Source organism: Lissotriton vulgaris, chromosome 6 (genome assembly GCF_964263255.1).
Source record: "Lissotriton vulgaris chromosome 6, aLisVul1.2, whole genome shotgun sequence".
In the NCBI taxonomy this organism is placed as follows: domain Eukaryota; kingdom Metazoa; phylum Chordata; class Amphibia; order Caudata; family Salamandridae; genus Lissotriton; species Lissotriton vulgaris.
Genome location: NC_141694.1, coordinates 255,402,038 through 255,429,627, shown reverse-complemented (window position 1 = coordinate 255,429,627; position 27,590 = coordinate 255,402,038). Strand labels below are relative to the sequence as shown.

Genomic DNA, 27,590 nt, shown 5'->3' with positions numbered 1-27,590 from the left:
CATTCTGGAATGAGCTCTTAGTTTCCAGGAAAGATTGTGCATGAAGCAAGTTTTCTTGTGATGGTCTGTTAAGTTGATGCAAATTCAGTACACATGGCCTCTTCCTGGCCTACCTCTAGAACATATGGCTTGCTCAGGGTGCGGTGGGACACTCTTAAGTCCTAATGATGTTTCACAATGAATTCCTTTACCCACAAATGTTTCCTCTCAGGCCTACTCCTACTTCTCATACAGCCCCGTAGCCTGTCATTTAGCTCCCCAAAAGCCATTTACTGTTTGTCCCATCATATTGTTTTTCCCGGTCAAACTGTGTGCCTTTTTGCTATCTCCAGCCTACTTTCTCTCTTCTGCCCACCTAGGTCCTTTTCTCTTCTGGCACTTGCTTCCGTCTATTGTCGCAGCAAACATGTTTCATACTAGAATGAGGCTGGTTCAATAAATAGTTATTGGAAATGTCTCCAGCGTTTATTGTGGATCTCTCTGGTACTACTGAAGCACGATTGACTGAGAAAGGAAAATGCTACTTACCCAGTATGCATCTGTTCTTGGCATATAGACCTGTAGAGTCATATGCTATGCATAGATTGCCATCTAGTGTTGGGTCCGGATGTTTGCACTTTGTTTTTCTTCGAAGAAGTTTTTCCAGCCACGAGGTAGGCAACTCCTCCTTTCGGTGATAGTGCGCATGGGCATAGACTCCATTGTTAGATTGTTTCTCCGCAGAGGGTGATAATGTAGTTAGTAAGAGTAGTAAAAGGAGATGTCCATGAATGTATGTATCCAAGTAAGATGTTACTGCAACAGGTATAGGCGGTGGGCGCTTATGACTCAACAGCTATATATGCCATGAACAGATGCAAACTGGGTAAGTTGCATTTTCCGTTCGAGGCATATGAGCTGTAGATCATATGCTATGCAAAGACTATATTATATAGCAGTTATCTCCCAAAGCGGTGGCTAACCTGCGTCTGTGCAGTGATCTGAACTAGTGTACGTAAAACAAACCTGGCCAACTCTAGCTTGTTGTCTTGCCAACAACACATCTACACAAGTGTTTTGTGACTGTGAGGTGTAGACCATATTGCAACTTTGCATGTCATCCATGGGTATATTCCTAAGAATGTCATAGGAGCCCCTAGTTTGTTTGTAGAGTGTGTTTAGGGGGAACGGTTAACATTAGTTTTGCATAGCAACTTTGAATGCACTTGACTATCCACCTTGCAATACCCGATTTTGATAGGTGATTGCCTTTATGTGGTGGAGCAAAAGATAAAAAAGTTGATTTGTGTTTTGTGCTACAGAAAGGTTCTGTCCTTTCTATGTAATAAAGCAATGCTCTCTTCACATCTAAGGTGTGTAGGGCACGTTCTGCCACTGAATCTGGTTGAGGGAAGAACACTGGCAACTCAACAGATTGATATGAAAAGCAGAAATGACTTTAGGAAGAAATTTAGGATTAGTCCGAAGAACCACTTTATTTTGATGCATTTGTAAACAAGCATTTACAATGCAACGGTCTCGCCTTTGAGAACGTTAGAGCTATTGGCATTGTAAATGACAACATTTTTATTTATGTGTTGGTTTTGAAAACAGATAAATAAATGTCATTGTCATTTACAATGCCAATAGCTTAATCTCTCGCAAATGCCACACACAAACCGACAGAGTCCCACACGTATACATACCTACAGTGCCACACAAATTGTCACATACACACACACACACACACACACAATCTATCCTACTACCGCCACCTCTCAACACACATGGATTCGAAACATGCACGTGTTCATGTGCTTACTCATACTTGCAATATATTTTATATCGCTATATGAGTTTGTGCAGGTAGTAGCTTGATATCACATACATATATCAGATATATCATGTGCACTTTCATGAAATATCGCAAACAGATACTTTTGTAAAGATATGCTGCATGTTATACCTAGAGTAACCCACAGCTGCCTATATTTGTGTGCGAGTTTGTGTGTAGTAACCACTCTTAGTGTGTGTTTTTACAAACGTGACTAAAGGTACATACACAAATAATGACATTTAAATACAGGAATAATGTTGCAGCATTATATACAAGGCGTAGTAGCTATGTGTGTGACAGTGTATAGTGGGACATGCACTTGACATACATTTACGTACTCCAGATTACACGTAAGGCATGCTTTAAACATGCAATGCTATAAAAGTGTTAAAGTTTGTGTAATGAAGGCAACCCATGCATGAACCTAGAGAATTTCGCAGCTCTGTTCGTATCCCACATTATGTTTTTTCTGGGACTCACTCGTAGCACTATAAACCACTGTCTGGTGTGCCAGTATGCAGAGGAGCAAAAAGCCAATACTGTGAAATGTGTCGGACAGGACATGGGTCTACTTGCCAGATATTTTCGAGTCCCTTCAGTACGCGCGCGTATTAACCGCTCGCCCGCCCCTTAGGTGCAGAAGTTACTCAATTGGACTACAACCTACGCCACATACTGCACTCCGCACGTGTGAACTCTTTCTGGTGTCTCCGTTAACCATCCTCCCTCTCGCTTTGGAAGGTAGCTTATTCCCTTTTCCATGAAGGGACCCGATATTCTCGCCCTGCGTTGACTGACTCGTGTACAAACTGCTGAGAGATCATTCTCTAAAGGCACTTGCACCATAAAAAGGTCCCCAATCCAACTTTTTTACGTCCTCACCGGACACTTTTAGCACCCCAGGTGCCCATTGTTAACCATACTTCCGGTCTTGACCTGCTAACTTCCGGTTTCTGTGCCACCACGGCGGGCAATTTGCCACGAACGCTCCCTGCAGCAGATACTAGCTGTAGTCGACTCGGGCGCGGCTCCGCCAACCGAAACAGTCAGTGCTCGTTTCAAAAGCCGATTCCACCAATTGGAAGAAAATTCACATTGAACTCCAAGAATTGTGACGAATAATAGATCGCCATGCATCAGGAAAGCCCGCCATATACCAATCAGCAGATCTACTAGCTGAAGGGGGTGGGCCGATGCCTCAGCAGGGATTTCGTCCGTTCGTCTGAGAAACGTCCCTCTTGAAATGGGTCCTTTTACCGGCGTTCGTAGAGAAGCAGAGCAGCGAGTGCCATCTTCGAACGGTTCTAGTGGTCCAATTTATCGCAGTATGCGTTTAAATACAGCGCTGACCTCACAGACTTACTCTCAAGTTTAAACTCTAATAACACTTTTTTTTGCCTGGTTCTACGTCATTGTTATCGGCCAAAAAATAATTCTACATACAGTGGACTATTTGTCACGAGTGACTATATTACGTATGAGAAGTACATTACAACCAAGGCCCTCAACCCACACATTAAGAAACATCGTTTTAGTCTATTTTGCTTAGTTGCCAAGTTTTCAGATTGCTTACGTGTGACATTTCCATTCTTGCAGTCTACTTATGATGAGTGACATTCAAGGACCAAAATGTATGATACTTTCTCGCAAGTAAAACCGAGCAAATAAAGTGCATGGAAACTGATCAATATCAGAAATTACAACATTTTGAGTAATAAGAAGCACCCGTGGAAGCACAGGGAGGAGGCTGCGAGAGAAGGAGCTGGCACAGACCGACGAAAAAACAGCCCTGGGAAAAAAAAAAAAAAAAAGAGAAACACCCACAATGGCCCACCTCTGAATGACGAAACAAAGGGGGCGGGGCTTTAAAAAACACAAACTCCCACAAATCTGCTCCCAGAATGATTGCCACATCTCTCTTCCAATGGCTAGCCTCCATTTATGGAGCTAGCCAATGGAAGAGAGAGGCGGGTTCAACCCCAGTATTGGAAAACAAAATTTCTCGAGCTGCGCGACACTGCTGCGCAGTGTACGCCAGTCGAGACCTAAAAAGGGTTCTTCTATAGTTAATGCCTGAAGCTCAACCACTGAGTGACGTGGTAGCAATGAGGAAAGCGACTTTCCATGTCAGAAATTGCAGTTCACATTCGTGCAATGGCTCAAAGGGTGGGCCCGTTAGTCTTGTGAGAACAGTGTTAAGATTCCACACTGGAGCAGGTGGACGACTTGGCGGAATGACTCCAGAGTCCCTCCATAAAGGCTTTGATGACAGGCACTCTAAAGAGATAGATGTTGTCTATTCTGGAGATCTGCTGCTATTGCAGCCAGATGTAAGCATATGGACCTGTACGCTAAATTGGAACTTTGTAGATGTAACAAATAACAATGTTTTGTACAGAAGCATCAAGCAGGTTAATGTGGTTGTTATTACAGTCAGGGGGACACACAGATCAGGACCAGAGTCACGGAGCAGGAGGGACTCACCGGGCACACTCCGTCGCTGCTGCTGGGGCCCACACGCTGTGAGTGCTGCACGCCGCCGTTGCTCTCCACCTGCACGGCCGCCGGCGGACTACAGCTCCCAGCAGCCTGAGCGGGTCATTTCCGGTTGCAGCGCGCCCGGAGGCGCTGATAACGGACGAGGCTCCCACTGAGGAGCGGGGGGACACAGATCAGGACCAGAGTCACGGAGCAGGAGGGACTCACCAGGCACACTCCGTCGCTGCTGCTGGGGCCCACACGCTGCGAGTGCTGCACGCCGCCGTTGCTCTCCACCTGCACAGCCGCCGGCGGACTACAGCTCCCAGCAGCCTGAGTGGGTCATTTCCGGTTGCAGCGCGCCCGGAGGCGCTGATAACGGACGAAGCTCCCTCTGCGTCGCAGGACGCGCGCGGGACTGCGCCGGGCTAAGCCCGGGCAAAGGGCGGCCCCTCTGTGGCCCTCAGAGGCACAAGGAGGACGGGACGGGCTACCCCCCTTTCGACTTTCGCCTTCAACACAAGGTAAAAGAGCGGTTCTATTAACTAGTTATTCCATCAAAAGTGACTGTTATCCTTGGTATCCTCTATTAGACTATCCTTTTACCTCCCAGCTGTCAGACTATTGGTGTACGTGTGCTTTAGCTTTGACCCCTGTCATACTTCTACTCCCATAAAGCTACCCACATTATGACTGACAAAGGGCTTCGCATGAATAACAACTCCCAGGGGGGGCAACAGAAAGGGACATTGGACAACTACTTAATTAGGACCACAGCGGTTATCGAGTCCGGTATTGAAAGAGTAGAAAAGAGCCTCTCCATTGAACCTACGTCCAGAAACCATCCAGTTATGGAGCCACATGACCAAACTCAAAAACATTTTTCTTTACTGGATGAACTAAATCAGCTCTGTAAAACTGGATATATCAATGTTGAACACGTGAATGACTTAACTAATGCTTCTGCAGGTGCTCTGCGAAATACCAGCCCCCAAACTATTACCACTCTTCAATCAAACACAAGCCATTTTTGTACTCCCTCTCCCATAACACCTACAGATACCACACAACGACCAGCAAATGTTCAGGTACGCTACTCTAACAGAAAGCGCAAAGGGCCTAAACAGAGGGGAAGGTTAGCTAAAATACAAAGACTGCACCAAAGTCCCCTTTAAGGCATTAATAACACCCCGAATTTTTCTGAGGCATGTTCAAACCCAGAGCCGACTGCATTCATTATTCCATCTGAATTACTGGCCCAGATTGAACTCCTGGTCAGGGCTTTAATTTCCCCATTGGTAAAAAGAATGGAGGCTATAGGGGAAAAGCTTTGCTCTATAGAGGAAACCACCAGGGCAAACCTAACAATCACCAAAAGAATTGATGAAAATATTCAAGTTGAGCCCCCAGTCACTTCTGATATCCCAATTCCCCTAGTACAAAGGAATATCATTCAAACTCATGCCCTTGCCCCGACAACATCTAAAACATTGGTCACATTAAACCCCCCGTTAACTCAGACTCTTGCACACAGAGACGGGCATACTAAACCACTTACTGCAAAAAAGGGGAAGTTCCAAATTTATGGTCACATGCAAAGAAGGGCTAAACATATAGATCTACCGCCGGAGGCAGCACCCTTTGTGTCCATCCTCTCGGGCGTACCCGAGCTCACTAATGGTAAAATCGAAAGACCAGCAGACCTGGTAAACAAGGTGTCTTTCTGGTTGACAAAGAATAGACCCCTACCACCCAATATCGATGGAACGATTTTGAATGTTAGAAGGGTAGGGTGGTTGGGTTCTATCCCCAAGGACATCCCGGGAGACCTGGTTTTGGTTAACTTTAGGGACCCTCGAGTCATCCAACATCTCCGAAGTTGGCAGCCACAAATGGGTGAAGGCCCTATCAGAACACGGGAATTACATGACTTTTACCCCAGGATTACATATCTGCCCCTTTTGTAATAAAGCTGCTAGGGTTTGTTTACGATGAACTGTAAAAATTATTATTAATAGAATGAAGTGTTGTTTATCTTGTACAGATAGTGACTTCGTAATGATTATATCGATCGCTGTTTTTATTGTATTTTTACTCTGTATGCTTTTATGAATTTTTCTACTAAATTCGAATAAAGCTCGTGGACTTGACTACAGTCAATCACAAACTGCTTCCACTTAGCTGCATAGCAGGCTCTTGTGGTAGGACGTCTAGCCTCTTTGATAATATTCATGCAGTCTGTCTGTAAATTAAGATAGCGGAACTAAGACTTCAGGAGCCAGATCCAGTTGATTGGGGTCTGGAAGTCTTGTGTCTCAATGGCTCTGTTTGAGGAGATTGGGTGTAAGATGTAGATTTTGGTAAGGAACAACTGAGAGTTCCAATAGGGTTGTGAACCAAGGATGACGTGCCCATGTGGGAGCAACTAGGATTAGTGTCAGGGACGCTTGTTTGGGTTTCCAAACTACTAATGAGTGGGAAAGGCAGAAAAGCATAAAGCAAATATCCCTGACCAATTCATCCATTGTGCATTGCCTTGGGATAATGGGAGTGGATACCTGGACACAAAGTTTGGGCATTTTGGGTTTAGTTGTGTGGCGAACAGGTCTATGTGTGGGAATCTCCACATTTGGAAGAATGGGAGAAGAACTTGGGGGTGCATTTCCCATTCATAGATTTGCTGTGTCTGACGATTGAGCAAATCTGCCACCTGATCGGTTTACTCCTGGAAGGTGTTCTGTTAGGAGATATATATTTGGTGATGTATGGCCCATTTCCAGCTGGTCTGTGCTAGCTAGCTGTGAAAGCTGGAGAGTGTGTCCCTTCCTGGATTTGCATGTAGTACATGGCTGTCATGTACGAATTAGGACAGTCTTGTGTACTAACTGAACTTTAAATGCTTTCAGCCGCTGAAAAATCGCTAGCAGCTCTAGATGATTTATATAAAGCTGTTTCTGCTGCAAGCTCCAAATGCCCTGAATTGTGTGGGTTTGGAGATGCACTCCCCAGTTAGTGATGAGTCTGCTGTCAGTACTATCTGTGGAACCGGGTCACTGAAGGGCCGCCCTTTTAAAAGGTTTTGTGTGTTTCACCACTGCAGAGAGCGATGGGTGAGGCAGCCTACCAACACATGTTCTGATAACTGACCATGAGCTTTGTTCCACTGACGTGCTAAGCATTCCTGTAGGGGACACTTTTGAAGTTTTGCATAGGGGACTATAAAAATGCAAGACACTGTCATTCCCAGTGACTGCATGAACACTCGAGCTGGCAAGGAGTGTTGAGGCTGAAACTGAAAGGGTTTGTATATTCCAAATTCTGGCTGGAGTTGGGTATGCTAAGCTTCTTTCGCGTTTATAGTACCTCATAGATATGCTTGAGAAGGTGGATAGTTAGAGATGGAATTTGGATAGATTTACTGTGAATCCTAGCTCGTGGAGCAATTGCAGTTTTTTGTGTGGCGTAGACAGCTGTTATGCGAGCTGGCCTTTATGAGTCAGTCTAAGTACGGGAAGACACAAATATGTTGCCTTTTAGATGGGCTGTGACTACTGTCAAGCATTTTGGAAAACCCTAGGTGCGGTTGTTACTCCAAATGGGAGTACTTTGAATTGATAGTGCTGGCCTGCTACCACAAACCTGAGTTATTTGCAGTGCGCAGGGTGTAATGGAATATGAAAGTAAGTGTCCTTTAAATCCAGAGTATGGTGAGAAAGTAGACTTGCTCAAGAAGGGGCAGCACTTGTTGGAGTGTTACCATATGAAAATGGTCCGACAGAATGTATAGGTTTAGTTCTCTGAGATCTATTGTAGGCCTGAGAAAGCCGTCCTTTTTGGGAATTAGAAAGTAGAGGGAATACACTCCTGCTCCCTGGTTTGGTAAAGGGACTGGCTCTATTGTACCTTTCTGCAACAACGAGAGCCTCTTTCTTTAGAAGATGTTCTTGTGACATTCGGTGTGACCTTGGAGGAAAGTTCTGTGGAGTGCACGTAGGCTCCAGGGAATAACCAGATTGAATAATTTGTAGAGCCCATTTTTCTTATGTAATCATATTCCAAATAGGTAGAAATTGGGAAAGATGTCCCAACAGGAGTGGAATAATCGGGGGTATGGAAAGTAAGTCAATGTTTGGTGTTTGCAGGAGAAGTGTGTGTTGAGTTACCTTTGCCTCTTCCCTTGCTGTTTTCTCTATATCCGCCTTGAAAATAACCTCTTGAAGAGGGCAACTGATTGTTGCCCTTGTAAGAGGAGGGATTGTAGACATTTTTGGAGCCGCTCCTATAAAATGAGAGATTAAAGGACCCTCTGTTGGAAGGCGATTGTAAGGCCCCCATGGACTTAGCAACGTCAGTACCCTTTTTCATCTTTTCCAGTAATGTATTGACAGCTGGACCAGAGGTGTTCTTTGTCAAAGGGTTCGTTAAGAATAGAGGCTTGTATCCTGAAATACCTAGCCAAGCATGAAATGTCTATGGAGCAGTACACTAGTGTTTACTGCCCGAGCTGCTGTCTGCCTGGTCTAGAGCACACCTGATAGAGGTATCAGTTATTAATTTACCTTCTTGAATCAGGGCACTAGCTCAGACTTCTGTTCATCAGGAAGAAATTAAATGAGCTTTTCGAGCTCATCATAATGAGCTCCGTCATACCTTGCCAACAGTGCTTGAGCATTGGCAATGCGCCAATGATTAGGTGCTTGCGACGCAACCCTTTTGCCCGAAGCGGCAATTAATTTGAACTCTCAGGATGAGGGGCTTCCCCGGTTTGAAAATTAGCTCTCTTAAAAGCGTTGGAAACTACCAGAGAGTCCAAAGGTAACGGACCTTTGATATATACTGGGCCATTAGGTGCTGATTTGTACTTTTACTTTTTCTCTACCCTGGGCACAATGATTCTAGCTCTTACAGGGTCCTTAAAGATGTTGTCAGTATGTTTAAGCATACCTTTTAACATCTGTAATGTCTGTGCAGCCCTTTGAGATGAACTTAGTGTGTCAAACAAAAAATAGTTTTCTAAAATTTCTTTATGAAGCTCTACTCCATGATATTGTGCAGCTCTGTTAACAAGCTCAATATATCCAATATTATCGTCTGGAGAAGAGGGTCTGGATGGATATAGGTCGGGATCATTATCTGGATGAGGGTCAGCATTATAATTCTCCTATGGGTCAGTATCCTGTGGTGTGTAGTCATCTATATCCCCATCCCCTGTATGCTGTGGGTCAGGTGATGTTGGTGGAGAATGTGTAGGTGTAATGAGTAAATTTGGATCAATGATTGAAGGAGGTGGAGAAGGATTAGTACCCACATTTTTCCTTTTTAGAGGGATGTGGTAGTCTTCTTGCAAGCCCATCTTCCTTTTCTCAGGAGGTTTGGCATGAATTTGTCCAGTTTCTCGATTAATCACAATATCCTTCTGTTTCGGATCCGAAGATAGAATATCGGTTTGAGGCTATTTATTTGGCGCCAAAAATTTAGGTTTGTAGACCGGTGGCACAGAAACCAGAAGGGGTTTGGATTTCGACACCAAAAGGTTTCTGGTCGGCACCACCGTGGGGACGAGTAGACTCAGAAGGCTGTTTATGTTTTGGCGCCGAGCTCGAAGGCTGGGCGCTCAAAACCTATTCTCGGTGCCGACCTTGACCTGAAGGCAGAGGAGGGGCCGGAGCCTTTTTATGGAGTAGATGGTCAGAGAAAGAAGTCTATTTACTCACGATCAGTTGTCCCAGTGTGAGGTCTTCAGCATATGAGTCAGCTTCATAGAGATAGGCTCCTCCTCTATTCCGGTTTCCTGCGCTTGTGATTCTTCGTGTTCGGACTCCTTCTCGAGGAGATCCAGTGCGGAGCCACTTTGCTGGAACATTTCGTGACGTCGAGCAAGACGGTCAGAGTGTTTTCTTCAATCAAAATGATGGACAAGCATCACAGTCCTTCTCGTCATGCGCCAGCGATAGGCAAAAGTTGCACACTTCGTGCAAGTCGGTGAGCGGAAAGTTAGCACAACACCCTGAACAGAACTTAAATGGAGTCCATTCCATCGACTGCTACCAACCCGGAGCGGCTAGGCCTACCGGCCTTCCTCAAATGTTCCGATCAAAGGTTTTCGAATGTAAACGATGCACGGAGAATGGGAAACGCGATCGATAAACAATACCGTTGAGGGTAGCGGATTGCGCGTCAAAGGGGGCCCGAAGAAATGGTGCCGAACCGGAGCAAAACAAATCACATCCGAAACCGATTGCGGAAAAAACACTCCTACAATGGAGTTGATGCCCAGGCGCACCATTACGGGAAGGAGGAGTCACCTACCCCGTGACTGGAAAGACTTCTTCAAAGAAAAACAAAGTGCAAACATCCGGACCCAACACCAGATGGAGATATATGCATGGCATATGATGTACAGGTCATATGCCTTTAACAGTACTGTTTCCACGATCCCTGAAGGGTCAAGGGTTGACATGTTCAATGGTTGCCAGAAACTATTTGTTCCTTGGTAAGGTGTGGGGGCTTATAGTGGTACTGTGAGCTAGCTGGTCTATAGGCTGACGTACCCTGTGGGGGTGTCCGGAACCAGTTTAGACACCAATCCTTCAGTTTATGCTGTCCAACTAACGCACAAATCCTATGCATTTTAAGGAATTACACGACTGGGAAGTCCTAAAGAAGTTTCACAATGAATTCCTTAGCCCACAAATGTTTCCTTCCATGCCTACTGCTACTTCTCATACGCCCCCACGAAATCCCCCTTAGCCTGTCATTTAACTTCCCAAAAGCCCTTTACTGTTTGCACCATCATATCTTTTTTTTCCTTACCAATCACCAGTCATAAGAACTTACTCGGTTTTAACTGTCTGTGCCTTTTTCCTGTATCCAGCCCACTTTCTCTCTTCTGCCCACCTAGGTCCTTTTCTCTTCTGGCATGAGACAACCCACCAACTGTATTATATAACTCATCCAACTCTCACCAGGCCAATTTCTCTTGCCACCTGCATCTTTGTCTTGACAGGCCCTTTTCCCATCGCTACCCACCAGCAACATCTTTGATTAAGAGGCTGGTTTAAGCAGATCATTTTCAAATCATTTACTGCTCAAATCAGTCTCTTGTGGGCAACAATTACACAAACCTTCATAAGGACAATAGGAATCGTGATATAAAACATGTGCAATTGAATTAATGAGAATTAGGGACATTTTCACCCAGGCTTATTTGAAATACTGGACTGCAGAAGAGAGCAGAAAAGGCTAAGTTACTAAACTGAAATCAAATTCTGCATCGTAGGAATCTTCTTTTTAAGTCAACCCTCTTCTCATAGATGGAAACGTGTAATTTATAGTAGGTCTACCTATCCAAAGGAACTGAGCCAGATGTGCAAAAGCCAGTGCAAGGCATGATGGGATATGGAAGCCAGCAACTTAAGGAGCAGTACGTTTTCTACCTTTTTATGACTGTTTTCTATCAATCTGCATTTTCTTCGTGTCCCCCCCTCCGGTTTTCCCTAGGCACCAAAGTTAGGGTTTATGCTGTAATTCTGTTTAATGGGGGTTTTCCTTTTTTTCCCTTTGAACTGGAAAAAAAACTGAAAGTTTCTAAGAAAAGCTGCTATTTGTATGCAAGCATTTATACATGCCAGAGTGTAAAGTTTTGAAAGCATCAAGTGAAATTAAGTGCAATGGCCTTGCAACCCAAACCCCAACATTTCTACAGTTGGGTGCATCAATCAAGATCTGACCATACATAACAAGAGCCAAAGGCAGCAGAGTACTATACAGGGTGAAAGGCCAGGATACAGTCAATACGCAGCTCCGAAGGTTCTTGCTGAAAGGATCTGCTTTGCTTTTTGCAGTAGAGGTGCTACCAGGCAGTCTTAGTTTTTGTGGCAATGTGCTCGAGGATGAATACAAGTGATTTTGCACGGAGTGAAAAATGGGATTCGATGCAGGCAAGGTTTGGGTTATTGAGCCAGGTTTACTATTGGTTTGCATTTTTTTGGCAACTAACAGGATTGGTCTTAGTGAGTTTGAGCTTCAGGCAGGTGCTGGACATACGTCTCTGGATGAGGTGCAAGCAGGGCTTTAGACAATGTATGTTTTATGGTGGTTGGTATATATGTATACTCACAAAGGACCAAAGGTGAAATCACAATAAAGCTCAGTCTACCCAAGAACGAATGACCTGCGATGGACATCAATGCAACCCTGTAGGTAAGTAACTTAAAGCAGCAGTAGTCTACCCCCATTTCAGAAGTAGCTAAAAGCGGTCTTGTATGCTTTGTACTATAGTGCAATACGGGTCGGCCTGTTGATCTGGCCTTGATTTTCAAAAAAATTCAAAACCACAATGTTTCTTAAAAGATTTTATGAAAGTATAATCTTATCACAAATAAAGATACAATTTAATTAGAAACATGCAATCATCATTTATCACACTTAAAATCTGGTATACTGTAGTGTGCCCATTTCTTGCATTCACAGCATGCTGCAAACCCCTTTCTACTCTCCTGTAAAAATGTTTTACCTTTTTGTAGGAATTTAATAACCTGTCAGAAACATAGGTTCATGGTGTACGAAAGTGCAAAAAAGTACCACAGTCCTGAACTGCATCATTATCTTCTCTGTAAACACTTGGAATTGATTTGTTTTGCCGTTGAACAGATTGCCTTCAGGACAGTTATAATTGTGTGGGTTACAATACATTTTTGCTAGAAATTAAGGCAATACAATTTCCTTACCAGACTCTGGAAAACACACAAGTACAAAGAAATGAGAAAATATTTATTCCAGGGCTACTATTAAGTGTTTGTTGAAAATAAATGCAAAAATATGAATGGCTCCTAAACACCACTTATTTAAGCAGCTTGCAGGATAAATGAAAAACAAATCCACTCCACAAGTAACAGACAATCACCGTCAAAAGCACAATCGCTTTAGGCAGGTATGTAAGGAGGTGGGGGGTCCTTTTCAGGCATCTTGACTGCCATTTCATAAGATGGAAGAATATACTAAAAGAGAAAAAGAGAAAGTCTTTAGTAGGAACATAACTGAAGGTGTGATTTAGTCTGCTTATCACCAAGGTACCTTCTCTCTACAATCACTTGCGATAGAAGGCTCATTGTTTCTTTAGTTTCTAGTTTGTGTTCTCTTGGCTACAAAGGAAAAAGGAAGTCTAGCACTTTTCCATTTATTTTTCTAAATTGTATCCGAATTCTAAAAACAAAATCTCTAAAATAGGACTCTAACTTCGCTCAAGAAAATTGTGCTGTGCCCAAGAAAAGTCTAGTTTCACTTAATAAAATGCACGTACCTATGGATTCTTTTAATCCTTCAAAACTAAGGAGTGAGAAGTGAAATGACCACCCAAGCTCTGATTAGGAGTAAGGAGGAGGAGAATTCCAGAACTGAATTCTGCTCTGTGTGATTTTGAGTTTGCTGCTGTACACATACCTGGCTTTCCCAGGCGTTGGAACACCATACCGGATTCCTTCCGGTGGCTTAGGAGTGAGAAAGTGTAAGAGGCTTTCACTTTCTGGCGTGGGGAGACAAGAGTGAGAATTTGGTTGGAGGAGGAGGGGGGGTGGGGGGGGGGGGGGCTGAAGTGCTCCAACCAGCCAAAACGTAGCTTCTATTTCATAGTCAGCTCCCTCCATAGCATGTATTTACCACCTGTAAATGTGTCTTAAACACCAAAGAAATGGGAATTCAATGTGGCTGGTCCACAAAGGAAGTCCGAATTTTATAGGGTTTAACCTGCAATTAAATGGTACCGGTACGATGTTACTACATGGCAAAAGGTTTTTTTGCATGTGGAGTTACCACCACACCAGTACAGCACAACTCCTAAATCAGGCTATAAATGTGTTCTATCTACATGCATCTAATATAATGTTTACCTGAGGAGGAGCTTCAAAAGCAGGGTAGACCGCTATCTCCGGCAGATTTCGGTTGTTGATATATTTGTAGCAGTTCCACACACAGTTAATCAAATAGGCCTGTAAAATAAATATTCCAAACTAAGAACTTTGGCTACTTTGAGGTTTCCTGGTGAAAATACAGCATTTTAAATACTGTTCTAGCATAATTCAAAAATATAAGAGAACTTCAATGACTAGGATTTCAAATGAATTTCAATAAGCAGTTTGAGAGCCATGTCGCTGTCAGCTTCCTGGCACCAAAGCACTGTTGTACCTATCTGGCATGCCTTTACCAATTTTGTCCGACCTTGCTGAGACTCCTTTACTAACAATATATTTTTTTATTTCACTTAAAGAAAACTTTCTGGAAAAAAATAAAAAGTAATAAAAAACATTGATCCCACATGAACTACTTGGATGGCCGGTTATATTTTGTACTGTATATATTTAATGTGAGGAAATGAAACGCACCAAGTCTCAGTTTTGTCTGAATGCAATTATTTATGTTTTTAGGACAGTGGTGAAGATATTCAAGTTGGTTAATACTGCTCTTAGTTTACCTTTTGTGCTGCTCATTCTTCTTTCTAATAAGCACTAATAACTTTAGGCAACAGAAACTGTTAAACAGTTGTATATTCTGTAATAAGATAACATTACTGTTTACAACATACAACGGAGGGGCAGGGGGTCATTTTACACTGATGCGGTGTAACTTTGCTATCGCAACACGAAAGAATCCCAACTTACCTTTAAAATTATTAGGAAAACAAAAAACACCAGGACAATAAACAAAAGACAGCTGGAGTCCAGAGATAGCAGGTCATCTTTGTATGGGAAATCAGGCTATTTACAAAACAAAAAAAAAATTAGAACACAAAAACAAGGTTATAGCATTTAATGTAATTGTGTGCATTTTAGAATAGTTTATTTTACTAGTAATTTCTCGTACGGTTTATGCTGCGCTGAACATGAAAATGCAGTAATTAAGTGCACTACTTTACAGTCATTGAAAGTTTCTCATCGGGAAGACCTGGCCTATTTTACGAAGTACTTAGTATATTCCATGGTTAACAGCACCTTACTACATGCAGATTTTAAATTTCAGTGAATTTTAATAACTACTCGTTTTGCTTCCCATTTTCCTTTTTTAAATTATGAGCATCTCTTTCAATCTTTATAAATTATAAAACAATGATCTGCACTTCAAATGAAACCTTTAATAAAACCTTTCATATTATCCTCCTCCTGTCTTCCTTTCTATTCTCCCTTCACCTCCCCAGTCTTCATGCTGTTTTCCTTCTACGGACACTTACATATGCAATAAAATTGGCACCCAAGAGTTCTCAGCCTACATCTATACATCTGATTTGCAATCTAGAGTAACGAGCCCACATTTAGAATCACTGACGATACAAGTATTAGATTACGCTAATCTCTACCTCTATTGTGGAACCTAAATACACCCATTGCCACACCTTAAACACCAATCACAAATCCACTTTGTCTGCTGACCAACAAATGTAATATTTCATACACATCTAAGTATTCACATAGGGATACAAACTCCAGCATTCAAAGATAAACTACAGTTTCTGGGCGTGAAAATGAGACCCTTTTTGGTTGAGCTTCATGGTACTTGATCAGAATCCACACGAACGACTAGTGTAATGGATAGAATTCTAGATGAGTAACAGTGAATTATGGGAATGTTTTTCTCCAAGAGGTTCCGAGTGACAAATAGAAAAGGAGAGCAAAGCTCAAGTTGGCATACTTAACATGGGCTCTTCTTTCTGACCCCAAAATGTGAAAAAAATACCTTACTGCCATCCTTAATCAACCCCCACCACCTTCCCTACCTTCAATACCTATCCTGCTGCTGTGATATCTGCTTTTAGTCAAAGCATACAAGCAGCATTGCACTAACAGGCTCTCAGAAAGATCTGCAAGTAAGGACTGGAAGACTTTTTGACATAGTAACATTGTGTAATGAATTTCGATATCAACAGCTGCTGCGTCATAGTAGTGAATTATCACATTTAGAATCTGGTGTAAATGACAGGTTTCCTATGGAAGTCATGCAATCCAATCCAAAAATCATCATCTTCTCAATATCGACCCTTAAATGTATATTTCAAATCTAATACGGGAGGTAAAAGACTCAGAAATATATACCCCACATGCTGCTCGAATAATGAAGTCACAGGACTTTTAAGAAGTCATTAACTCCTGTTTGCTGCTCATACTTAACTGAAGAAACCTACAAAACATAGCCATTATTGTACTAGGCTATAGAAGCTTCTTTTACATTATAGCTCATAAATTATGCTTTCTACAGCATTCATTATGTAGAAGTTCGGAAAAGATGGACAAAGCTAAAGAGTGTTGCTACCCATTTCACTCTGACCTCCGTAAGACAAACAAACAAAAGAAACACCTGCATGTCAGTAAGTTTGAAACCTTGAGTACCTGCAACTGGTGCACGGGTTCCTAAAACTCAAAGACTTAGTGCTGAAACTCGTGTTGAGTCTATGTCCTTGTGTCTAGATTGCCACGCAGTATTCCATAGCAGTGTCTTCTGATTGTAGAATCTTGTTAGGCAGTCTGACAGTATGAGGCTGGAAGAGGAGTGTTCAGCTTGTCCTTCTCAATTTATAGCTGGGTTCTTATTAATGAATAAACCTACAAACTTTACATTTTGTGAAGAGTCTTGATTCGCAACATTGGCGTCGGGCTGGTCAATTTGAACCCAGCAAGATTGAACCCACATCAACTTTTAAATGCTGTTTGGCGGAAGTTTAATCTACTTATGTGGAAAACGTAACTGTGGCTGGATAACTGTGGCTGGAAGACGGATAGTTTTTACAAGCAGAAGTAAGTGCAACGCTTCGCGGGAGGATTTACCTTGTTTCTATAATTGGGTTGTCTGCACCTTGACTCTTTTGGACTGGCAGTTTCCTGGCGCTTGAAGGGTTGCATGGTTTAAAGTCAGCGACATGCTTTGTCACCCGCCGCTCTAGAATTGTGAGCGACTTGCCCACCTCGCCCACCGTTCCAGGAGAGTGCGCGACTTGCGGCGTTCAGATCGTCTATTACGTACGCGTCTACGTATTGTGTGTGATGCAATTGCAGGGATCTAAGGAATCTTTCTGGTAACCTAGCAAAAGTTACTTACAACTTCATTAAAAAAAAGAAAGAATAGAGGCAACAAAAATCAAGAACAGTACATCAAAAATATCTGACAAAATATTTGTATGCATTCACGAATGAGTAAAAGTCCTTCATTGATGTTCATAAGATGATTTTATTGCAATCTTCATAAAGTATCTTTAAAGAGATTATCAATACAGCGGCTGTATTGATTGTTCATCTCTTTCAAGTGTGTTTCAAGTGTGTTTGGTAATGAGTTACAGAGCATTTCTCATGATGAATGGAAACAAAGCCTAGCACATGATTCAACTTTGGTTACTGTCATCAACCGTGTCCAGAAAGGCTGGCCTACAAAATCTATTTTAGAGAAGAATTTATTTCCTTTTTGGGAAGTTAGGAATGATTTATCTGTTGAGAATGATTTGTTAATCAGATATGGAAGACTTGTTCCTCCAGTGGATTTTCGAAATAAGATTAACTTATGCCATGCAGGTCATTTAGGGATTGTTACATGTAAAAATATGTCTAAGTACATCATTGTTGTTGTAGATCACTTTTCTAAGTGGCCTGAATACAAAATTGTTGACAAAGCAGATACTGAATCGGTACTCATGTTTCTAGCTGACGTATTTGGCCGTGAAGGTCTCCCTAAAGACATTATTTCTGATAAATTGTGCTCCATTAATCAGTGATTCTTTCAAAAATGTCATTAAGGAAGCTGGCATTAACCACAGAACTACTTCTATACATCACCCAGAAGGGAACGGTTCTGTAAAACGCTTCTATAGAGTTATTAAGGGCGTTATTGAAATGTCTTAGTAATTGCTTGGAATGGGAAGATGAGCTAAGAAAAACAGTCAATGCTTACAGAATTACTTGTTGTGAATCATCAGGGTATTCCCAGTTTGAACTGACGAGGGGAAGACTTCCTCGTACGAAAGACAATATGGGTTGGTTAAAATGTGCTGATTCCGTAATTTGGAGGGCAAAAAAAGTAAGGCAGTCTTTAGAAGATACTCAACATAAACAAAAATAAGTATTTGACCATACTCAAAGTAAATAAAGTGCATCTTTGCATAGGTGACATCGTGAAAGTAAAGAAGGGGAGGCCGACACGTAAAGGAGAAAGTACATTTTCTGCTCCTTTAAAAGTTATCAAAGTAATGTGTAATTCAGCCTTATTAAGTGATGGAAAAGTCTGGCATTCTAGTCGTATTGCCAAATTTAGAAGTGAATTTGAACCCAATACACGTCAAGATGACCATTCTGTTCATCGTCTAATTAAGTATGATTGGATCCAAGATGCCACTGGTAACACTAGTTCTGCCTCGGATGTTGCAAGAGATATGAGATGTGTTTCTGTTCCCAATTCTCCATGTGTTGGTGAGGGGGAAAAGGGTGATTCATCTTGCATTCGCATTAATATTCCCAGTTCTTGTGAGTCCAACATCAACCAAGGATCTTCACGTTCATGATGGAAATTCTGATGTAACTAGAGCTAGAAGAAATTGTGTTAAACCACTCTACTTAAATGACTACATTACACATGTTTGTCCTTAATTCATCTAGCATAGGTTTATTTTATTTTGCTCTCATTACAATGTGTTATTAGATCAAACTTGTGATTTCTACATAATATTGAAGTGTATTGTTTTAAATTGTTTTTATTTGTTTTAAGGAAAGGGGAAGTTTTGTGTTTATGTCCTCGAGTCTAGATTGCCATGCAGTATTCCATAGCAGTGTGTTCCGATTGTGGAATCTTGTTAGGCAGTCTTGGACAGTACGAGGCTGGAAGATGAGTGCCCTGCTTGTCCTCCTCGATTTACAGCTGGGTTCTTATTAATGAATAAACTTATGAACTTTACATTTTGTCAAGAGTCTTGCTTCGCACCAACTCGCAAATGATATCCATATCCATATATTAGTGTCACTTAGTAAATAACTTGCTTCAAACACATCTTTTGAAAAACTTAAATAACAGGTTATAAAAATGGACGGTAGGAGAGGGTCACTTACCAACTGTTCTAAATAGTCTTTAATTCTTGGCAAGTATGTAAGAGAGCTTATGGCTACAAGGCAGCAGAGTGCAAAGTCAAAGAGTTGATAGCAGAAAAATGGAATCAGCCAACCTCCTCGATGCTTTTATGAAAGAATAAGAAAGTCAATTAGTTTGTCCAAATATATTGGAAAATTTTAAGAAGGTCTTACTGAAATGTAAAAGATGTACTCACAGCGATTGACCCGTACACCATCATGGCACTGATTGTAAACATGAGAAGGGAGATGGCAAAGAGAACACAGGCATTTTCTGTGTGAAGAGAAGCAACAACATTTACTTTAACCAACTGACTGTAAACCTTTCCACCATTCTTAAAACAAGCATTTGCAAAGCCAATAGGTTTTCCACCTATGCGCTTTCTATTAACTTTGTCACAGTTTTATTTATTTTAACATGTTGCACAGCAGGGCGAGCTGCTGAGCAACATAGCTTTAACATAAATAAAAAAGCGCTAGGATGTGGCCATCATTGACCGCGTCATAGCTCTTTTTCAAAGTTTTATTTAAGCCATGTTGTACAGCAGCCCGCCATAGTCCACCATAGCGCAGACTCATACTTTTGTCAGCTATCTTGCGAGGGAGGAGTTTAAAAACTTGAACTTATGGGAGGTCACTGTGCAGTCTTTTTTGTTGGGTGATAGATCAGTGTGTATGTGTCTTACATGGGTCATCTTCATTATCAAACTTCAAAACAATCACACTGGGTTTGGGGTGAGACTACCTTTCAATTGGTGATCCTCTCGCCAGGTCACATTCACTTTTTACTCAATAGATTTTTATGCCTGAGGGGTTACAACGCCATTGGTGACAAATCTAAGCATAACATGAGGATAAAGTGGCAAATCTGGGAGTGCCTGAGGCCTATTAAGTGAGGAGCAGCACATTTGAAAATGCCTTGAGAAATGTTAATCGTTGGGTGGCAGATCTCAGCAGCAGCTGAGCTCTACTTTGTGATGGGGAACATACTTGGGAAAGTACTCTTGATAGTTAACGGATTGAGAAGTACAGCATTTTTTTTATTTTAAATCAGAAGTGAAATCTTGCATGGTGCAACATCGAACAATAAATGAGATGATAGATATAAGTTTACTTGTTTACTCATGCAAAGGTGGGGATTGTATACTTTGTTTCAACAATATAGAGAAAATAAATGTTGTGCTATGCAGGTGCAATCATAATTCAAAATAATATTTTAAAAAATATGGTATTACAGAGACACAGCAATCATAGTACTCATAGAAAGCTAAATACTGGTAATCCGAAGTCACATTTTACATTTCTAAGACTAACCCTAACTCTTGCACAGCATTGGCAATGTTGTGTTTTAATAATGAACAGAATATAAAAAAAACAAATGTTAAATTGGAGCTGGAGACCCCAACTTCGTGATTACCTAATACTTACTAAACTATGGAAGACATTACAATCACGATGGGGATAGTAGTGGTGTGTGCGAACCCACAGACTACTGCATTCCCTTGGAGAAATGCCTACCCACTCCACGCCTGACCTCTGTGCATTATCCTACATCTGCAGCACTGCCAACTCAGTGCCTATTTCTCTCTAGGATTACAATTGCATTATTGCCCATCAACCTCTAGCTAGAACGGTTAGCAAGGGGAGGGTTTTTTTTTTTTAACTGTTATAAGCCAGAATAAGAAGGGCTAAAATTCTATTACAACATTCTATCTACTGCAGGTTTAATGTTCTAAAATTAACAAGGAAAACAGAAAGGTAAACACAGGACAATAGTAGCCGAAGGCCTATAATAGACATTACTGGCCTGCGCTACTCCACTGTCTTCATTGAGCTCTAAACATGGCAACGTCCTAATGGGTTAAACCATCATATTATTAATTATGTTCGATTTAATTATTAATTAAGCATATTCAGACAGTTAGGTGAACTGCACTAATAAAGGTAACTCTGTTTTAGTTAGACTAGAAGCATGGAGTTAGGTGTACATCGATAGATGTAGCATTCCAATCTGCATTCTAATTTATTTGCAATCCAAGATTTATTTTTATTTCCACTTTAAGCTTGAACTTCATGTTTTCTATCGGTCAAATTTAACGTAATTTGGACGATGCTGCTTTCAAAAGAATAAATGCGGCAGAGAAAATTACTATTGACTTTACAAGCAATAGTTACACATGTATTCATTTCGATACGAGGAGTGTCTTAATAATATAAACATACCAGAGAACGAGTATCTGACACAACAATCCACATAAATACACATGCCATGCCATGCCATGCCATGCCATGCCATGCCATGCCATGCCATGCCACATAATTCCATTCAACATCGCGCGGGAGACGCCGGGCTCCACAAGGCCAAGTACAGTGGAATGTCCCCCCCCGCAATCGATGGACCTCCGGAGCGGCAAGCGGATCCCACAGGACCAAGCAGGAACGAGCACGGGGGCAGCCTTCTAATTAATTTGAGCTCACGGACCCTCACACCACTGGAAGAAAAGGTACTCAACCGAGGCCTTGGATTTGTCAAAACAAACGCAGGAAACCCATTCCAAACTCAGATTGAAATCTCAAAACTTTTCAGGAAGGTGAGACTCCACTTTTTCTTTTCAAAAGCTGACAGTGAAGAAGCGGGAGTCCTAAACACCGGACTTAAAAGACCATCGACGTTTAGTCCTCCGGCTGCGACTGTGCCAGTGAAAGTAGTAACGTTCGAAGAAGCGGTACAGCATGACATTCAAGAATTGTTCAAGCAAACCCATAAACCCTTCATGAACATTCCCAAATCAGAACAAGAGGCATTGAAGGCCTTGATGGATGACCAGTCGATTACAATCAAACCAGCCGATAAAGGCGGTGCGACGGTACTCATGGATACAACAGCTTACAGGGAAGAGTGCTTACAACAGTTGAGAGACACACGATCCTATCAGCTCGTCAAAGAAGATCCCACAGCCAGACCAACTATGATCATTGGACACATTGCAGAGGAGGCATTAGCAGAAGGATGGATTACGACCAATGAGGCTGCCTTCTTGAAAACTCCACACCCAATAAAACCATATTTCTACGTCCTGCCTAAAATGTATACAGCGCAGAGACCCCCTCCAGGCCGGCCCATCATCTCAGGCATTGGATCATTGTTGGAACCTTTATCGACTTTTGTGGACACCTTTTTAAGACCACTGGTAAAACTCATGCCCACTTATCTACAAGATACGAAAGATCTGCCAAGACTGTTGCCTGAAATAGAATTTGACTCCACAATAGACCTAGTATCCTTCGACGTGGAGTTGTTGTAAACCTCCATCCCCCAGAACGAAACATTGGAAGTTATAGAAACCCTACTAAGAGAACAAGATCTGGACTCTAACACCCGTCTCCGTGATCATGGATCTGGCTACAATAGCCATGAAAGAGAATTTATTCGAATTTGAGGGCCAATGCTACCTACAAACATCTGGGACTAGCATGGGCAGCGTTTTTGCGCCGAGCCTGGCTAATTTGTATATGCACAAATTCGAACAAGATCACGTATTGCAGACTGGGAATCCGTACTTAACATCAGTACGGGTTTGGAAGAGGTATATCGATGATATAATGGTGGTGTGGCGTGGCACTATACCGTCTCTTCTAGCCTTTCATGAATGGTTGAACAACCGCAAAGGATTTTTGCGCTTCACAGTGGAGTACAATCATGATTCACTGGCTTTCCTAGACCTATTAATTACAGCATCACAACAAGGTCTAAAATCTGAGCTATACAGGAAGCCTATGGCTCACAATTCGCTGTTACAATATAATAGCTCTCACCCTAAGTCACTACGTGACAATCTGCCATTTGGGCAATTTCTACGTATACAGCGGAATTGCACAAACAAGGAGGATTTCAACAAACATTCCAAGGATTTGGAAGATAAACTTTAAGAGAAGAACTATCCTAAAAATCTGATCAAACGCTCAAAAAAGAGAGCAGCTAACAATAACCGGGAAGCCTTGCTAGAACCTGCGACCCCGAAGGAGACAAACAACAGAATGACATGAGTCAATACATTCAGTACAAGATCTAATGCGATTCAGCGCATCATTCTAAAACATTGGAGAATTCTAAACACTGGAACCGATTCCCTTGAGCGCCCTCTTTTTGCTTACAAGGGCGGCATCAGCCTCAGAGATCAGTTGGTACACACCAGACCACCTACGAGAGTGGTCCATCAAGTGGGCACACTATGAAAATGCCTCCCGTAACAGGACGCCATCCCTGTGGAAACTGTGCTGCCTGCCCCCAGACTAAACGCTCCACCACCATCGACATAGGGACGGGTCGGCCTTGGGAACAAAGACGTTTCACCAATTGTAATAGTAGTAAACTGATCTATCTAATTACCTGTCCCTGTTCACTCAGGTACGTCGGGATGACTACTCGGAAAATAAGAACAAGAATCTCCGAGGGAAACAACCGTTACATCGCAACTTTTACAACGCACTTCTATTACAACGCAACTTTTACAACGCTGGATCCATTACATCGCATGCCTTTACAACGCATGACTTCACATAGCAGATGCTATTACAACGCATGCCATTACAATGTAAGTATAGGTAAGTATATAATTTTTTTAAAATTGTATTTATTATTATTTTATTAATTTAATTAATATTAATAATACATAAATTTATTAATTTATGTTTTTTATATTCTAAATTAAATATATTAATTTAAGTAATTTTATAAAATAAGTATGAGTATAGGAGTATATGTTTTGGGGTACTGAGGTATATGTTTTGGGGTGTTTGGGTATTTTTAGGTTTTAGGGCTGGGTTTGGGTTACAGGGGTATTTTTAGGTTTTAGGGCTGGGTTTGGGTTTTGGGGTACAGGGGTATTTTTAGGTTTCAGGGCTGGGTTTTGGGGTACAGGGGTATTTTTAGGTTTTAGGGCTGGGTTTGGGTTTTGGGGTACAGGGGTATTTAGGTTTTAGGGCTGGGTTTTGGGGTACAGGGGCATTTGTAGGTTTTAGGGCTGGTTTGGGTTTTGGGGTACAGGGGTATGTTTAGGTTTCAGGGCTGGGTTTTGGGGTACAGGGGTATTTGTAGGTTTTAGGGCTGGGTTTGGGTTTTGGGGTACAGGGGTATTTTTAGGTTTCAGGGCTGGGTTTGGGTTTTGGGGTGCAGGGGTATTTTTAGGTTTCAGGGCTGGGTTTGGGTTTTGGGGTACAGGGGTATTTTTAGGTTTCAGGGCTGGGTTTGGGTTTTTGGTTATAGGGGTATTTTTAGGTTTCAGAGCTGGGTTTGGGTTTTGGGGTACAGGGGTATTTTTAGGTTTCAGGGCTGGGTTTGGGGTACAGGGGTATTTTTAGGTTTCAGGGCTGGGTTTGGGTTTGGGGTACAGGGGTATTTTTAGGTTTCAGGGCTGGGTTTGGGTTTTGGGGTACAGGGGTATTTTTAGATTTTAAGGCTGGTTTTGGGGTACAGGGGTATTTTTAGGGTTTAGTTTTAAAATTAATCTTAATTTAATTTTAAAAATTAATTTTAATTATTTTAATATTTATTAAAAATAGTTCTTTGTTATTAATAGTTCCTTTTTAAATCAAATTAAAGTAATATATGTACAAAATAATTATTCAAAAATAATTTACGTTTAATTAATTAAATTTAAATTAATTACATTTTTTTTAAAAGTAATAAACTTACCTATACTTACATTGTAATGGCATGCGTTGTAATAGCATCTGCTATGTAATGTCATGCGTTGTAAAGCCATGCGATGTAATGGATCCTGCGTTGTAAAAAATGCGTTGTAACAGAGTGCGTTGTAACGTCATACATCCAATCTCCGAACATAAGAGCACAATTAGGTGTAATACACAGGCCACCATACTAACAAATCACTTCATAGAAGCAGGGCGTAAACCAACTGAATTTGAATGGACTGTGTTGGAACAACCTAACATCCCGGCACATATAACGGACGTGTCTAAATATCTCTTCATGATAGAGCAAAAATGGGTCTACAAGTTAAATTGTGACAAAGCAGGCCTGAATGAAGACATCCCTTGGATGTCACTATGAAATGATAGCTTCAAACTAACGTTCTGTGTAACTGAACAAAAAATACCCTTTTTGACATATCACCATTAGATGATAGACCCCACTGTTTAACAACTAAGCTGTTGTCTATCGTAAATTACAACGATCCTAATTATACATAAGTGAGGTAATCATAAATACCCCTACCTTGCTAATTCATGTAAAAATGTGGCCCTTCATTTGGTGAAATTTCGCTTTAAGATACTTATGTTGTTATTCCATAAAGGAACTATGGATTCTAAGATCGCTGGCCATCATGTGTTAATATACAGGAGTGAGATTAAAATCATACACATGGTCAGGTAGAATGGATGTAAAAAAAAATTAAAAAAAATTTGTGGACTACATCTCCCAGAAACAACTGCGGGGCCATGTGGGCGGAGACATCCAATGGGAACTGAGCCACATTCAATAAGGAAGCCACAACCTCTGCCGCGGTACCTCCCCAAACAGCCCAGAAGGCTGCCAGGAGTACCGACGGAGATGTAAGGAGAACATTACATGTAGGGACTTTTACTTAAATGCGCGCTAGAAATGCAGTTCCTGTCTAGTACTTTGATATCAACTCTAGTTTTAAACTTCCACCATAAAGCGCTAGAAAGATCTGCTGTGCACATTTACACGCACCTGAGTTTAAAACTTTCATTACAAAGTACAAATGCGGTGTGTTGTTCTAACCGAGCATTAAGTGATTCATGCCTCACGCAGTGTATTGAATGCGCGTTAGAACCGAGCTCATTATTTGAGGGGTGAGAGGTGACTGGCCTCTGATCACCACACGGGTTCATTGCCAGGTCACGATTCATAAACGGCAGCGTTTAAATAGAAATGCACTTAAAGCACAGAGTTGTTTTCTCTTCAAATTCGAAATAGGAATGAGGTAGTTTTTCGACAGAGGCCCCATATTCAGAGCCTTGCATAAAGTGGCTGATCCTTTTGTGACAAAGCCTTTCTTAAATTAACGCTTCGTGTAAAGTACACGATAGCCTGAAAATAAATAAAAAGGAAACTGCATCACTCTACATGACAACACGAACTGGGCGCAGTGATGAATTGGTTTTTCTTTCATTGAATAGAAACCAGGATTCCATTTAATAACAAGACAGTCTTTGCGCACAATAAGATCTTTCACAACTTGTAATCTTACCTCTAAGAGATAATAGGCCCATGTTTTAGTCAGGATTGAACACACGCCGATCCCTTTACTTCTGTTTGACCCTTTGAAAGTCTAACTGCAGGGCGACCACACAGGTCATCACAAGCTTAATATATTTTTAAATAATTTTTTGTACTGTAGAGCGGGGCTCCATTATCCTGAGCTGTTTGCCAGGTGAGGCGGAAACACTTCCCCCTTGAATTAAAGGTGAGCCTATGTTGTTTTGAAAATACTCAATTCAATTACCATGCAAGAACATCACGTTAATAATTACGATGGTTATTCATATTAATGATGGTATGTTCTCCTGTTTTTGTTCTTGCTATCTATGTGTGTGTGTGTTATGGCAACTCGACATCTGGAATTCTTCTACTCTACCAGGAGGGAATCCAGATGTGAACAGGTGACATTTACCATTTTTGTTCACAATTGTTTTTTATTTATCACATAAGCAGTAGCAACTAATTATGGGTCCTGAGGAAGCGGCAGGTACCAATGTGGACCTTTAAACGTCCGCAGAAACATGTCGACCAGATAACCCAGTCAGTATTTATTTGTTAAAACTATCTGACTTGTTTGCACTCTATTTGTTTTTATTGTTTGAAGTGCACGGCTCCAGAATAAAGGTATATTGCGTTCACTATCCAATTTTACTAGAAACACCACCTTTTTTTATCACCATTCACTAATCACTTTTGAACTGCTTTCAGTTACAATACAACATCTAGCTACCACGCTATAAACTACCTCACCAATATCAACCATCCCCCAATAACATCTTGGAGTTGGTTGATCCGGACTACCTACTGTGAAGTAGACCATATGATGAATTGGGCGGTACAGGAAAAGTAACTGATGGACAATTACTCACAAAAAGGTATCTGTCCAGTAGTTTGCTTATATTCTAAGCTTACACATAGCCATTTCCACACACTTAGTCATTTTACATTTCTAGACCCA

General features: G+C 41.6%; 1 protein-coding gene across 1 annotated transcript in view; it reads right to left on the bottom strand.

Moving 5' to 3' along the window:
* Window positions 1-12,635: 12,635 nt before the first annotated feature.
* The window catches only part of LAPTM4A (lysosomal protein transmembrane 4 alpha), a 43,886-nt gene continuing 28,931 nt past the window's right edge, over window positions 12,636-27,590 (bottom strand). Inside the window, exons 3-7 of the mRNA XM_086926286.1 lie at window positions 19,581-19,657; window positions 19,366-19,488; window positions 14,950-15,045; window positions 14,182-14,280; window positions 12,636-13,293 (exon numbers count right to left, since the gene is read on the bottom strand). Coding sequence (XP_086782412.1) covers window positions 13,219-13,293; window positions 14,182-14,280; window positions 14,950-15,045; window positions 19,366-19,488; window positions 19,581-19,657 — 470 coding nt within the window. The 3' untranslated portion in view covers window positions 12,636-13,218. The remainder of the gene's footprint in view (window positions 13,294-14,181; window positions 14,281-14,949; window positions 15,046-19,365; window positions 19,489-19,580; window positions 19,658-27,590) is intronic.